We start from the raw sequence: 16,318 nt of genomic DNA, 5'->3' as shown, positions 1-16,318 counted from the left end.
TGAATAAATAAATCTATTTTATATGAAAAATGTGTTTGTATCGAAAAATAATTATTTGAAAGATAATATATTTTTAAATCCTACAAGATCATTTAATTTGAGTCATAATATTACTGCGTCAGTTATTGTGAGGAAGCAAATAATGAAAATTTAACAGTCTTCGAACTTCAATAGGATTTCTATCATTCGTGAGAAAACTTTTTGAATTCTAAAACCACCAATCACCAATACAAGATTAGTATTTCAATAATCCAAATATTTTTGCAACTACAGTGAATTTGGTATTATAGAATATGAACTTATTAGTAAACTTACTAACCCAGCAATAAAGTTTTATTTTTCTCTCTATAAGACAAATATAATTATGATAGGCCAACTCACGTTTCATGATCTTTTATAGTATCTTTCAATTTCCACACCTTAATTCTCCAGAACAGTAGGAATACCTGAGAATAGAATTATAATACATATTAAAAACTCAAATAATTCCAACAGTCGAGAAATTTCGGATAAAATGGGTTAAGTTACAATAATTATTATATTCATTTTTTGAAACGATGTACACAAACCAATGTCCTAGAAAATGCTCACCAAAGCATTAAGTTTATAATGGTGCATTATAAGTGTTCTATGAGCCCTCCTTTTGAGGCTCGGACGACATCTACTTTCATACACCATGGTTTGTGGAAATGCACAAAATACGTTCACTTAATTCGAATCTCGTAGGTAGGCCTACGATGCGATTTTTCCAAAGATGTCCGAACCTTAAAAGGAGGGCACAAAGTACACTTGTAATATATCAACATAAACTTTATGTTTCTGTGAGTAATTTTATGTCAAATTGGTTTATGCGCACAGTTTTTAAAAATAAATATGATTGTCTGGAATTGAGACAATAATATTTTGAATCACTCTGTATCATTAATCTGTTTATTGTATGGCATTTGTACGTTGAGAGATCTCAAGGGTTTCCACCTTGCCCCTAATTAATAGAAAAATTCCATTAATACTAATAATACAAAATAATAATATTAGTGATATACAACTATCTTATCAATATCATTACTATTAAAATCTATCTATTCACTATTTAATATTATATCTTTACTATTTACTTTGATATTATTAAGAATTTATATAAATTATTATACATAGTACATAACTATCAATGTTCTACAGAGAATGAAATGTTCATGTAATTATAGAAAGGAAAATCATAATGAACTGTAATGGATGCAAAATTTACCTAACTCGTTGTTTTCCTGCGATCTGAACTATGCTAGCTATTTTTATGTATTAAGAGTGTAAAACGCGAATTCATTGCATTCGCAGAACAGTTATCGCGCGACACGTAATGGGGATCGCAATAATTTTGCGAAATCAATTTGTTTTACAACTGCATTATGGGTCTTCAAAACAGTAAATACAATAGTACATAGTATTATATTGTCGCCATTGTTAAGGTTACAAACCTTAACAATCATGAAACTTGGATGACTATATCTAACTATAAGTATAATTGCTAGAATCACCTAATAATAGACAAAAAACCAATTACTTAATTTTAGCGAGTGGTAAATATTAATACTCTAGCTAATTAAATGGTCTCACAATAATTGTTTAAATATAAATGTTACTAAATCCAAGGTGCTACATATAACCTCATCCTACATGTAAAGACTTAGGGAACCCAAAATTAATCACCATTGCTGTGACTGTTTCCAACTGCAGGAGCAAGAAATTTTCATATGTACAAGAGATTCATTGTCAGTTCACATCGAATTGTATTTCTAAGTATTTAGGAGTAATATTTGACAGTCATTTTGGTTGGGATATTCATATAAAAAATGTTTGTAATAGACTCAAACAGGTATCTGGCCAAAATGTATTATATTAAAGATTTAATACCCAATAATGTGAAGAGGATGATGTATAATTTTTTGTATAGCCTTGGGAGAGTCTGTTATGAAATATGGATTGCAAGGTTGGGGATTTGCTAGCAATGTTTATCTTAGGAGAATATCTTAGGTACAGAGGAAGATTTTACGTTTGGTCAGCAATTCTCAGGGAGATATTTCATATGAAAACCTTTTGTATATAAAAGGAATATTTCTGTTTACTTTGATTTTAGAAAATTACTCCAGCATAAAATATTTAGTTATTAAAGTTAATCGATATGATTTAAGGAATGAGAGGTATGTTGTACCATTCAATTCGAATAATTTAGCCAGAAACACCTCAATCTGCATAGTACCAAAAACATTCAATGATTTACCCGATAATTGTGCAGTTTGTTAATATGCGCCTGTTGAGAAGAAATTTAAAAATTTGGTTGAATAATTGCACTTTAGATGTAGCATAATGTAATTCATTACTAATGTATTGTATTGTTGTAATTCATTCCGTTCTATTTTTTGTATGCAAGTTCAGGTTGACTGTACATTAAAACACTTTTGAGATTTTTGAGAGCTGAGCCAACAATTAATTAGTTATTATTATGATAATTTTAACTTTTAAGTAAATTCTTGTGAAAATAAAGTTTCAATATGTATTTATATTTGAATTTACATGTTTCGTATATGTACCTTGTCAAGCAGCCTCTTTGAGGTTCGCTCAAGGAAGCTTATTTATTCAATAAACGTTTATTCTATTCTATATGTTCCACTGCACTCGTTGAAGAGCGTACCTGATTATTTGATCATGTTCAAATGTCTTGACCGAGGTTGGGGAAATCGGACATAAAAAATCATAAACATTTATACATCAGCTGCTTCTTTTTTTCTCGCCAATGCATACACAATACCAATATAGTCCAGTCACTATAGAGAGTGATTCATAATTATGGTAAAATAATTCAATACGTGATAGTAGAGGTAAAAATAAGAAGAAAAAAATTCTTATAAACATATATCCATAAACGCTTCATTAGCGAGCTATACAGGTTGAAAGATTTTGCCCGGAATTCAGTTCCTCTGGTGAAATACACCGATGCTGAAAAAATATGAAAAAATATCTGAAAAATTGAATAAAACTAGTCTGGAAGCTGTAGTGTGAGTAGTTTTTGAGAAAAAAGTTGAAATATGCAAAAAAGTAGGCCTAACTTACAGTTTGTTGTTTTGTTCAAAAGTGAGCTAAAATATTTCTGAAAATAACTTTCAGCTGATAATTTCTTTTAAATATTTTCTTATTTGAAACAGAATAAATCAGCTGTTTTGGAACAGCTGTTATTAAAATCCATGTTCTATTTGCAATCAGCTACAACCTATGAGTTATTAGTTGCTCTCCTCATAAAACAGCAAATTTTTGTGGTGTAATGTACTACATAAGAATACATTTTATTCAACTTTTATTAAAATTTAGTTCACACAGTTTACATAATTCTTTTCAGAATTAAATTCTCTACAATAATTATTGCAAAAAAGTATTTGTTCACTGGTCATTAATGGAAGTTATTGGGCATCAAACGTAGAAGTCTGTGTTTTTCTACTTAGATTTTTTGCATATTTCAACTTTTTTCTCAAAAACTACTCACACTACTGCTTCCAGACTAGTTTTATTCAATTTTTCAGATATTTTTCCATATGAAACCAGCATAAGTTTTTCAAAAACTAGTCCCTAAACAATTCAGCATCGATGTATTTCTCCAGAGGAACTGAATCCCGGGCGAAATCTTTCACCCTGTATAGCTCGCTAATGAAGCGTTTATGGATATATGTTTATAAGAATTTTTTTATTTTTACCTCTACTATCACGTATTAAATTATTTTACCATAATTATGAATCACCCTGTATACATTGGTGCATGCAATTTATATTGTAGTTCTGATTTTTTAATATATTATTTGGGTACATAAGAGAAGTCCAGAACCATTTTCTTCATGCAAAATTTCCTTGTGCTAGATACAGAGTGGCCCAAAAACCTCGTATTTTCGGCTCATTTTCCAGTTATCAGCCATTTCTGCCAAATCTCGTAATCGGACAGAAAAATTTGCTCCCGCCTTTTTTTTAGATTATGAAATTCTGAATAAAATGAGATCATTCAGAATTCTCTATCTCCAATGAGTACTGAGTTACGATTTTTCAAAAATGAGTGAAATTTGAAGAAAAAATAAAAATTTGATGAATTTCAGTTTTTGATCAATAATATCTTCCGATTCTTACCATTTAGATGTATAATTCAAAATCTCTGGGAATATTTTTGTGTTCTACAATCCGAGATCAGGTAGAGTGCTCTTATCTCATATAGATTTCCAGGTACACCTGACAGCAATGCTCCTTGTATTGTGAAAAACACCTAGTTTTCAGCTTCAACCATCATCACCAGCTACATAGTCTTGACATTGATATTTCGCACAATGACATAAGTTCATAAGATTATGTTCTATGAGAATCACCCGTTAGATGCACTTCATTTCAGTATTTCCTAGTGTAGAGGCGCGCTTAAGGACACCTCAAGGATCAAAATTTCAAATACTTATAACTTCTGACACAATGCTCAGATTTCATCGTACTACACTTCATTCTTCTCGGCTCGTCAAGGCGGTCCAAAATCATGCATCATAAGTCAAATTCGGTCGAAAAGTGGAAAATTTATTGTTGAGTTTACTAAAGCCCATATTACAATACACAAAAAATGGCCAATTTCTATATTCAAAGCTGCATGTCTTTTGAAATACTTTTGAAGAAATTTCCAAATCTAGTGAGAATGTGAAAATTGTCCCCCTATGACCACTCCAATAAATAATACTTTCAATTCCAATACCATTCGAAATTTACAGAAGATTTCAAAAATGGCGATTTCAGTTTTCACATTTTTTTCGTGATTTTACTGTTGATCAAGAGTTTCTAAAACGAGTCTGATACATCATAGAAACTCTCGGTTGATTCCAAATTGTAGATAAATTCATCCTAGAGCTCAGTTGTCGAAAAGAGCGTTCTACCTGATCTCAGATTGTAGAGCACAAAAATATTCCCAGAGGGATTTTGAATTATACATCTGAATGGTAAGAATCGGAAGATATTGTTGATCAAAAACTAAAATTCATCAAAATTTATTTTTTTCTTCAAATTTCACTCATTTTTGAAAAATCAAAACCCAGTACTCATTGGAGATAGAGAGTTCCGAGTGATCTCATTTTATTCAGAATTTCATAATTTAGAAAAAAGCCGAGAGCAAATTTTTCTGTCCGATTACGAAATTTGGCAGAAATAGCTGAAAACTGGAAAATGAGCCGAAAATACGAGGTTTTTGGGACACTCTGTATCTAGCACAAGGAAATTTTGCATGAAGAAATTGGTTCAGGACTTGTCTTATGTACTCAAATAGTATATTGAAAATTCAGAGCTACAATATAAATTGCAAGCACACCCCCTTTTTTATGTCTATATTGACTAATAATAATCTATTTACACTAATAAATCATGAATATGTCGAATCTAATGAAAATACAATATGACATACACTTATTACCTTCTGAATTTCCATTTGCCTTTATACTTTGCTCGATTTCCCTGATATTTGTGTTTTATTGTTTTGAAATGTTGATGACTTTGATAATAAAGATGCCAAATATTATAATGCTTACCTTCAAGCCAGATAATCCTCTGATCCTCCATCTCAATTTCACCGACCCCTCCTCAGGATGTTTGGTTATATTGATAATTTCGAATTTAACGTAAGCAAACTTGAGATGGCTTCCCAACTTCATCAACGATATGCTGGTAACGTAATTGGACAGACCTACAAGTCTCACTCCACGATAGTTGTTCTCAAAGATCAGATTACTATCATAAATGTTGTAGTCCATCGGGCGAACAAATATATATGGTAGCTGCAAAAAAGGATTTTCAAATTACCAAGTGAATGAAAAGAAGATATTCATTTGATAAATACTATTATATTATTATAATACAGTATACCTTTGGATAGAATGTAAATTTCAAATTCATTTTTATCTATTCATTATAATGAATGATCAAGTCAAGTAATATGATAATTATGATACGTTTGTTTTTATGTGAATTATGTTTAAATTGTCGATGATAGTTATGCTGGCAAAATAATAAAAAAATGATATATTCGTTCTTGTAAGAATACAAGCAGTACAACAAGCAGGAGAACTTAGTCATCACGGGCAGACGAAATTTGAAGGGTACGGGATTCTCCATTCATGAGGACCTTACCATGAAAAGACGTACGTTTTTCAAAGATTTGTGTATCAAGATTGGATTTAAAAATGTGTGGAGTCGAGATGGTGTTGTTTTTTGGAAAAAGAATGGGAAAACGGTCTCTCAGTTCTCCAAAGCTCGCATTCGTATGAATGAAAGTGAGTAAGTGTTTGTGCCCTAGTCTACTAGGTACATGATTAAGGTATCTATATCTATAGCCAATTTTGTTTAATTCATTTTTTTTTTCTAGTATTTAAAATTCTTTATTATTCTCTCTTCAACTTGTGCTCGCGTCCTGGGTGTCTTGATTTTTCTGTTAAACTACTCAACGAGTATTTTCTATTAGTTTTATTATAAAGCTTCTATTATTTTTATTATAAAACATATTTATTATTATTTTCATTATAAAACATATTTTTATTATTAGTAATCAGGATTTCTTGATGCATGAGTGTCTGGTTGGAGATTAGGATTTCTAAGTTTAGTTTTCATATTTTGCCGAGGTAACTACGGTAGTTTCGTTATTTTATAATTGATTTTATTTGCATCAGATATGGTCATCTTTTTTCTCTCTAATATGAATCATTACGATAAGATTGTGGAGACTCAACGTGCATATGTTGGCTTCTTCTAAGCTTTTTCATATCTTCTTAACTTTCCGTTTTCTTCTTTCTTTCTTTCTTCTTTCTTACTTTTTTTAAGTATGGTTCTTGTCAATGACGTTGACGAACATATTTCCCTCGAATGTTACAATACTATTGAAATTGAGAATATTTTCCAGTGTCGAACTGAGTTGTTTGGTAATAGAGAATGCAACTCTTTTTTTAATGTCATCCACTTAAATATTAGAAGTTTGAAAAAAAACTTCGATCAGTTCTCTTACGTAATTAGTAATTGTTCAATTGACTTTCATATTATAATTCTTAGTGAAACTTGGGTGGTCGATGATGATGAATTCAATTTTAACCTAAATGGTTATTCAGTAATTAATAAAATAGGAAAAATCAATAAATGTAACGGAATCTGTATATTTTTTAAAAGTAACTTGATTGTAGATGAGCTGAATTGTGAGATTAATGAAGCCAACTCTATTTGTTTGGATGTACAAGTGCCAGGAATTAGCGAAAAGATAACTGTTATCGCTGTTTATAGATCGCCTTCATCCAATGTTGATATTTTTCTGAACAGCTTGAATGACTGTTTGTTAAATCTAAGGAATAAATCTAACGTAATATTCGCTGGTGACATGAATATTCATTTGAATAGAAATACTAATTTAGCCAGTGAATATTTTGAAATATTATCGTTAAATGGTTTGAAATCCTACATAAATAAACCTACAAGAATTTATAACAATACTGAATCATGTATCGATCACATTTTTTTCAAGAACTCTTCGTTCAATTCTGATAATGTTATCAGCTCTATTATGAAAACTAATATAACTGATCATTTTTGTACTAGTGTTCACGTTGATCTTGCGGCTGATATTGATGGGTCTGACAAACCTATTAATTATTACAATAAAGTTGATTATGATAAATTATTGTCTTCTATTCAAAAAGAAAATTGGAGTGAGGTGTTAAGCCCTAATTTACACTTGGATGATCAAATGCTTTTTCTGACTGACAAGATTTCATCCCATGTAGAACAGGCTACAGTTAAAGTACATATTCCACATAGATTAAAACCTTTGAAGCCTTGGATCACCAGGGGACTTATTGTGGCAATTGCTAAACGCGATAAACTTTTTAAAAAGCTCTCTAAACAGCCTTCTAATGTAATATTAAAAGCCGAATACATCTCTTACAGAAATATGCTTAATAAATTATTAAAACAGTGTAAATGCGACTATTATAAAAACAAGATTGATCAGAATAAAAACAATATTAGGAGAGTTTGGGACTCGTTGAATGAATTATTGGGTAAGTGCCGTAAAAAGGTTGTTCCTAAAATTGATGCAGACATCTTAAATCGTCATTTTGTTGAAGTAGGTAAAACTTTCGCTGAAAAGCTGATAAGTAATAATCCCAATGCATCTGATGGTAATCTGTTCATGAACTCTTCTGTAAATGGTCATGGCTCCTTTTTCCTATCACCCACAAACGAAAGTGAAATATCAGCTATTATTAACTCTCTCAACAATAACTCTGCTCCGGGAATTGACAAAATAAGCAATAGAACATTGAAAATTATACTTCCACACATTGTTAAACCATTAACAGTAATAATAAACCGTTGTTTTTTAGAAGGGCACTTCCCTGTTAGTTTAAAGTTAGCTAATATTATACCGCTTCATAAGATGGGGGATCCTAAGGACCCAACCAATTACCGCCCAATCAGCCTGTTAAGTGGTTTCTCAAAAATAATGGAAAAAGTAATCAAGTCTAGATTAATTGGTTACTTAGTCAAACACGAGGTCATTCATAAACAGCAGTATGGCTTTCAGACTAACAAAAATACAATTGATTCTATAACTCTCTTAACTCAAACAATTGCCAATAACTTCACTAATAATAAGAAAACAATAGCCATTTTCCTGGATTTAGCTAAGGCCTTTGACACCATTCCTCATTCAAAATTACTGAACAAGATGGAGAAATTAGGAATTCGTGGTGTACCCCTCAGATTATTCACCAGTTACCTGAGTGATAGACATCAAAAGCTTACCTTAGAAAATAAAACTAGTTCTAGACTTTTGAGTGATTTTGGTCTCCCACAGGGCACGGTGCTATCTCCTATCCTTTTTCTCATTTACATTAATGATTTAATCAAACTTGATATTGAGAACTGTGTGACACTTGCTTTTGCAGATGACACCGCCTTAATATTTACTGGTAATTCATGGGAAGAGGTTAAAAATAGGGCTGAATCTGGATTGAGAACTGTTAAAGCCTGGTTAGATGAGCATATTCTTACCCTCAACGCAAAGAAAAGTGTATTTTTAGCCTTTTCACCGAATGTTGTTGGTTTGCCGCTTGATCTCACTCATATTCATATTCATAGTCCTGATTGTAACCTTTCAGATTCATCAGATTGTAGTTGTCCAAAATTAGGTAGAGAAAAATTCTTCAAGTATCTGGGTGTCACTGTTGATCAACATCTTCGGTGGGATGTCCACATCAATGTCATTTGTAATAAGCTTAAACACTGGATCAACAAATTCTACACTATCAGTAAATTGAGTAACATAGCCGTTTCTAGATTGGTTTATTGTGCTTACATCCAGTCTTTTCTTCAATATGGGATTATCGTTTGGGGCGCTGCCTACATGAATCACTTGAATAAGATAATTGTTATTCAGAAGACCTTATTAAAGGCAATTCTTGGAAAGCCCAGACGTTTCCCTAGTGACAATCTTTTCAGGGAACTGAATGTGCTGACTGTCAGGCAGCTTCACACGAAAAACTTGATAATCTACATGAATAAGCATAGTAATATTTTCAATCTCCGTTTATCACCGTACAATCTTCGTCCCTCATCCATCACTTTCGAATCTCATCATACAGTTTTATCCATTTGTAGAAGGCAGTTCAATTACATTGTCCATAAACTTGTTAACGTAATACCTGATCATTTTATCTCTAACAATTTGACCAGAAATCTTTCTAACGAAATAAGTCAATGGATCACATCGCATAACTCTACTGATTTGTTCGATTTCTTGTAACTGTTCACCTTTCAACTCTTTTTTTCTCTTAAATAAGCTCATTATTTCTTGTTAATTGTCTGTATTCTCGAGATTTTTTATTATACAAATTTCATACTTATAATTTATATTTTTGTTTTATGCTTTCACTTTGGTTCTGTAGTTTTTTGTAACACTCGGCCCCTGCGTACAGGCTTTGCCTTTGCAGGGACCTTCCGTGTTTTTGTTAACCTGCTATTTTAAGTTATTTTGTTTTAGTTTTAAGTTATTTATTTCATAACTACTTTGTACAATAACTATGTTGTAAAAAGGATAAATAAATTGAATTGAATTGAATTGAATTGAGTACAAGTTAATTAAGTTCAGTCCTCTTATTTAGCTTTGCCTACCGGCGGAGGGTCACTAGAGCTCAATACTACCCATTCAATGGACCTGTCCTACGGCAGAACACTGATGATGTTAAGAAACATACTTGAAATATGTAACTAGTGTTCCCTCTGACCTCTTGTAAACGAGGTACCTACTTAAGTCGAGAATTTTTTTGGTTTTGATAATTCAATTCGTGTATACATATCGCATTTGAAACGTAGAGAATTAATTGAATAATTTAATTTATTTCAAACAAAAAGTCTCAAGAGCCTGGGTTTTTTCTAAAATTCTTCAGAGCGTTAAACATACACGTGCATCCATACATGACCAACTTCAGAACAACAATCATAATGGTCAACAATCATCAACCCTCAATCAAAATGACTGCTGAAGTTTACGAAGGTTATTGTTTAGATTGTGTTAGCAGTAAATAATGCATTTTTAAATAAAAAAATGTTAGTAAATAATGTATGTTTGTTTATTAGCATATAATATGTTAATAATTTATGTTTGTGACCAATTATTATCAATAGAGAATTTCCTTATTATACTAACCCGACGAATGAAACGTTTGAGATAAAATTAATATCATATAGGGCGCAGTTGTATTCGTTCTAGATCAGAAGTTTTTCTCCAAGTAACATCTTCACCATCTTCCCATAGAAGCTAGAAGCGCCTCCACGTGGTGCGCCTGGATACCAAAATGCAGGATGGAGACCAGCATTTAGGGAACTGAATCGAATACAAGCCCGCCATAGCGGACAGGCAAGAACAACTGCCACTGGGATGTTTTAAACACCTTCCCATTTTAATCTTGGGATACATCCTTGAGACCCCTTGGCGGGAGTGTTTGTGATGGTTTTTGGTTGGCGGTGATCCACTATATACTGAATGACAAACTTCCATAAACTGCGCAGAGTTAAGGAATAGGATTGTTCGCATCACACGTTTTCCATTACAAAGAGCAATCATTTATGTCAGCCAATCGAATACCAAACTTGGAAGAAGGTGCGATCATGATTAAAACAAATGGAATTTCAAATAGTTCTTTTCAGGACTGTGACAAAGGCCTCAAATTGGGCTCGCAACTGAAAATAATGCAAATCAATGTAGAGGGCTTGAGCAAAGCTAAATCAGAATTTTTATCAGTAATGTTAAAGGAAGAGGAGGTTGATGTGCTTGCAATGCAGGAAACGCATACTGTTGATGACCAAGATCTATTTTCCAGAGGGAAAATTAGCGGATTAAACTTGGTAGATGCTGTAAACCATGCCCAGTATGGAATAGCGGTGTATGTGAGAGAATCTATTGAGGCAAAGGCCAGTTCAGAACATCACAGTTCAGAACAATATGGCATATTCATCCAAACAATAACAGTAAACAACCTGAACATCTCAAATGTCTACAAACCACCATCAATAGCCTGGCCAAACCCCCCTCTTCAAACTTTTCAGCAACCTTGGTTGGCGTTAGGAGACTTCAATAGCCACCATACTGACTGCGGGTACAATAACAGTGATTCAAATGTCTTCTTGCTTAAGAACTGGGCTGACTCTAACAACTTGTCACTTATCCATGATCCTGAACTGGGCGGATCGTTTCTGTCAGCTAGATGGAACCAATTTTACAATCCAGACCTATGTTTCAGCACCCAAAGTGCTGACCTAACATCTTATCATATAAAGCCTATTAAAATAAGGAACTTTCCAAGAAGTCAATACAGAGCCATCATTTACACATATGGGCTGGAAATTCCCATTATAGAGTCACATCCAGTGCCAAGATGGAACTTGAAAAAGGCAGACTGGGAGAAATTCTCTGCTGTACTTGACGCAACTGTGAGATGGATCCCTCCCAAGTGTGAGAATTACAACCGATTCACAGGTGCAGTTTTGACAGCTGCAAAGAAATCAATCCCAAGAGGATTCCACAAAAAGTATATTCCGGGATGGGATAATCACTGCTCTGACTTGTATGACAGGTATAAATTGGATGGAGACCAAGAAACTGCCAAAGAGCTCCTTCGAGTTCTTGATAGTGCAAGGCGAGCTAGATGGACTGAGAAAGTAGAATCTCTGGACTTTACAAAATCAAGCATCAAGGCATGGTCCTTATTGCGTGAGCTTGGATCTGCAGCTAACAACTCCAGGAAAAGGAATGGAGCTGATCCTAATGAAATTGCCTCTCACCTAGTCCAATTGACTAGAGGAAAACTGATCAAGGAAAACAGAAGCAAAGTGAGCAAGTCTCTGAAACAAAGAAAGCGTATAATCCAAGATCTGCCTGCTGGTGCTTTGGAGGATCCATTCACCACAGATGAAATGGAGATTGCTGTCAGAAAGATGAAGGCACAAAAGGCACCAGGCATTGACGAGATACTCCCCGAATTTATTATACACTGCGGGAAAGGTGCAGTCAGATGGCTAAGAGGAATGTTCTCTGAAATGCTCAGGAATGGCACTCTCCCTGCTATTTTTAGAAGAACAAAAATTATTGCCATCCTAAAACCAGGGAAAGACCCAAATAGCCCTGCAAGCTATAGGCCAATCGCACTTCTTAGTGTTGTCTTCAAGCTTTTTGAGCGCCTCTTGCTGAATAGATTACAGCCGATTATCAATACTGTTGTCCCAGTGACTCAGGCTGGTTTCCGGCCAGGGCGAAGTTGTGAGGACCAGGTGCTGGCTCTAACATCTGCGATTGAAACTGGCTTTGACAAGGGTGACAAAAGCATTGCTGCATTCCTGGACTTATCTGCGGCCTATGACACCGTATGGAGAAAGGGCCTCCTTCTCAAAATCTCAAGGATTGTCCCAAGCCTCAAAATGATTAACATCATTGGTGAAATCCTCAGCAACTGGTACATCAAGGTGTTCTCTTCAGGAAGCGAAAGTAGCTGGAGAAGGCTATCAGATGGATTACCACTAGGCTCTGTACTGGAACCAATATTATTCAACCTATACATAGCTGATCTGCCTGAGTTGAAGTCCCAGGTGCTCACTTATGCAGATGATATAGCACCAATATTATTCAACCTATACATAGCTGATCTGCCTGAGTTGAAGTCCCAGGTGCTCACTTATGCAGATGATATAGCACTCCTTTCTGGGAGAAGTAGATTTAGTGAAGCTGAACTGGATTTAACTGGAGACCTTGATAGGCTGGATAAGTTTTTTGAGGAATGGCGGCCAAAACCCAATCCTAACAAAACGGTTATAACACCATTCCATGTGAACAATAAGCATGCCCGTTAGGCCTATGTGCCAAAGATCCATTTCAGGGGGCAGTTGCTGAAGTGTGAGGAATCACCCAAATATCTTGGTGTGACACTAGACCGGACCCTCACTTTCAAGAAACACCTAGAAAAGGCTGATCAAAAACTCCAGACAAGAAACAACCTGATTAGCAGGCTAGCTGGCACTACATGGGGTTCTTCTGCAAATGTGTTGCACACTAGTGCCCTATCACTTGTCTTTGCACCTGGCGAATATTGCAGTGCAGCATGGGCTAGGAGTAGCAATACCAACAAAGTTGACACTCAGCTGCGCAGGGCAATGCGTATAATAACTGGTACCTTGAAGTCTACTCCAGTGGAATGGCTGCCCGTTCTAAGCAACATTGTCCCCCCACACATAAGAAGAATGAGTGCTTTACTGAGAACATGGTCAACTCTGCAGGGAAAACCACATCTCCCCATTCATCAATATATAGAAGCACACACAGAAAGACTTCCTTCAAGAAAGCCCCCTTGGTAGTTAGCTAAAGAGCTATCAAAATCATCATTTGGGCAATCATTATTGGGCATGGCAGATGGCATGGTGTTTTAGTGGAAAATTTTATAAAAAGAAAATTGTAGAGGAAGGGTTTTAAAATATTTTATTGAATAAATATTTTATTTTAATATTTTCGTCTAGAAAAACGATTGAATATCTTGAACGGTTATTAAAATACAAGCAATATAGCAAAACCCTGAAAATTTTGGCGGTCATCTTGTTTCCGAGGTTTTTGCCTGTGATTTCGACTTATCATCATCACGATCCTTATTATGCTAGACCTAACGAAGAAATTGAGACATCTTCCACGGCTGTTACCCAAAAATGACCACGGAGTGCCTTATTCATCACATTTGCGCCCGGACCATCAATTCATGGATAGAGAACAGAGCAGACGACCAAACACAAGCGGTGTATATACTTGCATATTTAGCGCTTACGTGAGCTATAAAAACAAAGTAAGGCCACAAAGGAGATGACAAATCTTTAAAACACGTGAGCATTTGCTCCAGAGTTCAGGAGCATAAGGTAAGAGTATAAGGTAAAGCTTATTCATATGAAAATAAGCAAATGCTGATGCTTCTACCTAATGCTTATGCTACCTATATGCTCTGGTTTTATTTATATTACCCATTAGGTTTTGTTGCTCGGTGGTTTCCGGCCAGGGCGAAGTTGTGAGGACCAGGTGCTGGCTCTAACATCTGCGATTGAAACTGGCTTTGACAAGGGTGACAAAAGCATTGCTGCATTCCTGGACTTATCTGCGGCCTATGACACCGTATGGAGAAAGGGCCTCCTTCTCAAAATCTCAAGGATTGTCCCAAGCCTCAAAATGATTAACATCATTGGTGAAATCCTCAGCAACCGGTACATCAAGGTGTTCTCTTCAGGAAGCGAAAGTAGCTGGAGAAGGCTATCAGATGGATTACCACTAGGCTCTGTACTGGAACCAATATTATTCAACCTATACATAGCTGATCTGCCTGAGTTGAAGTCCCAGGTGCTCACTTATGCAGATGATATAGCACTCCTTTCTGGGAGAAGTAGATTTAGTGAAGCTGAACTGGATTTAACTGGAGACCTTGATAGGCTGGATAAGTTTTTTGAGGAATGGCGGCCAAAACCCAATCCTAACAAAACGGTTATAACACCATTCCATGTGAACAATAAGCATTCCCGTTAGGCCTATGTGCCAAAGATCCATTTCAGGGGGCAGTTGCTGAAGTGTGAGGAATCACCCAAATATCTTGGTGTGACACTAGACCGGACCCTCACTTTCAAGAAACACCTAGAAAAGGCTGATCAAAAACTCCAGACAAGAAACAACCTGATTAGCAGGCTAGCTGGCACTACATGGGGTTCTTCTGCAAATGTGTTGCACACTAGTGCCCTATCACTTGTCTTTGCACCTGGCGAATATTGCAGTGCAGCATGGGCTAGGAGTAGCAATACCAACAAAGTTGACACTCAGCTGCGCAGGGCAATGCGTATAATAACTGGTACCTTGAAGTCTACTCCAGTGGAATGGCTGCCCGTTCTAAGCAACATTGTCCCCCCACACATAAGAAGAATGAGTGCTTTACTGAGAACATGGTCAACTCTGCAGGGAAAACCACATCTCCCCATTCATCAATATATAGAAGCACACACAGAAAGACTTCCTTCAAGAAAGCCCCCTTGGTAGTTAGCTAAAGAGCTATCAAAATCATCATTTGGGCAATCATTATTGGGCATGGCAGATGGCATGGTGTTTTAGTGGAAAATTTTATAAAAAGAAAATTGTAGAGGAAGGGTTTTAAAATATTTTATTGAATAAATATTTTATTTTAATATTTTCGTCTAGAAAAACGATTGAATATCTTGAACGGTTATTAAAATACAAGCAATATAGCAAAACCCTGAAAATTTTGGCGGTCATCTTGTTTCCGAGGTTTTTGCCTGTGATTTCGACTTATCATCATCACGATCCTTATTATGCTAGACCTAACGAAGAAATTGAGACATCTTCCACGGCTGTTACCCAAAAATGACCACGGAGTGCCTTATTCATCACATTTGCGCCCGGACCATCAATTCATGGATAGAGAACAGAGCAGACGACCAAACACAAGCGGTGTATATACTTGCATATTTAGCGCTTACGTGAGCTATAAAAACAAAGTAAGGCCACAAAGGAGATGAAAAATCTTTAAAACACGTGAGCATTTGCTCCAGAGTTCAGGAGCATAAGGTAAGAGTATAAGGTAAAGCTTATTCATATGAAAATAAGCAAATGCTGATGCTTCTACCTAATGCTTATGCTACCTATATGCTCTGGTTTTATTTATATTACCCATTAGGTTTTGTTGCTCGGTCGTTTCTT

General features: G+C 35.0%; 1 protein-coding gene across 1 annotated transcript in view; it reads right to left on the bottom strand.

The window, feature by feature from the left end:
• LOC111060353 overlaps positions 1-16,318 on the bottom strand; it is a 33,412-nt gene that overhangs the window by 10,625 nt on the left and 6,469 nt on the right. Inside the window, exons 4-5 of the mRNA XM_022348018.2 lie at positions 5,586-5,831; positions 382-446 (exon numbers count right to left, since the gene is read on the bottom strand). Of these exons, the coding sequence (XP_022203710.2) occupies positions 382-446; positions 5,586-5,831 (311 nt within the window). The remainder of the gene's footprint in view (positions 1-381; positions 447-5,585; positions 5,832-16,318) is intronic.

The sequence above is a fragment of the Nilaparvata lugens genome, chromosome 7 (genome assembly GCF_014356525.2).
Source record: "Nilaparvata lugens isolate BPH chromosome 7, ASM1435652v1, whole genome shotgun sequence".
NCBI classification, from domain to species: domain Eukaryota; kingdom Metazoa; phylum Arthropoda; class Insecta; order Hemiptera; family Delphacidae; genus Nilaparvata; species Nilaparvata lugens.
Note: the sequence above shows the minus strand (reverse complement) of the source record. Positions and strands in the feature narration are given on the sequence as shown.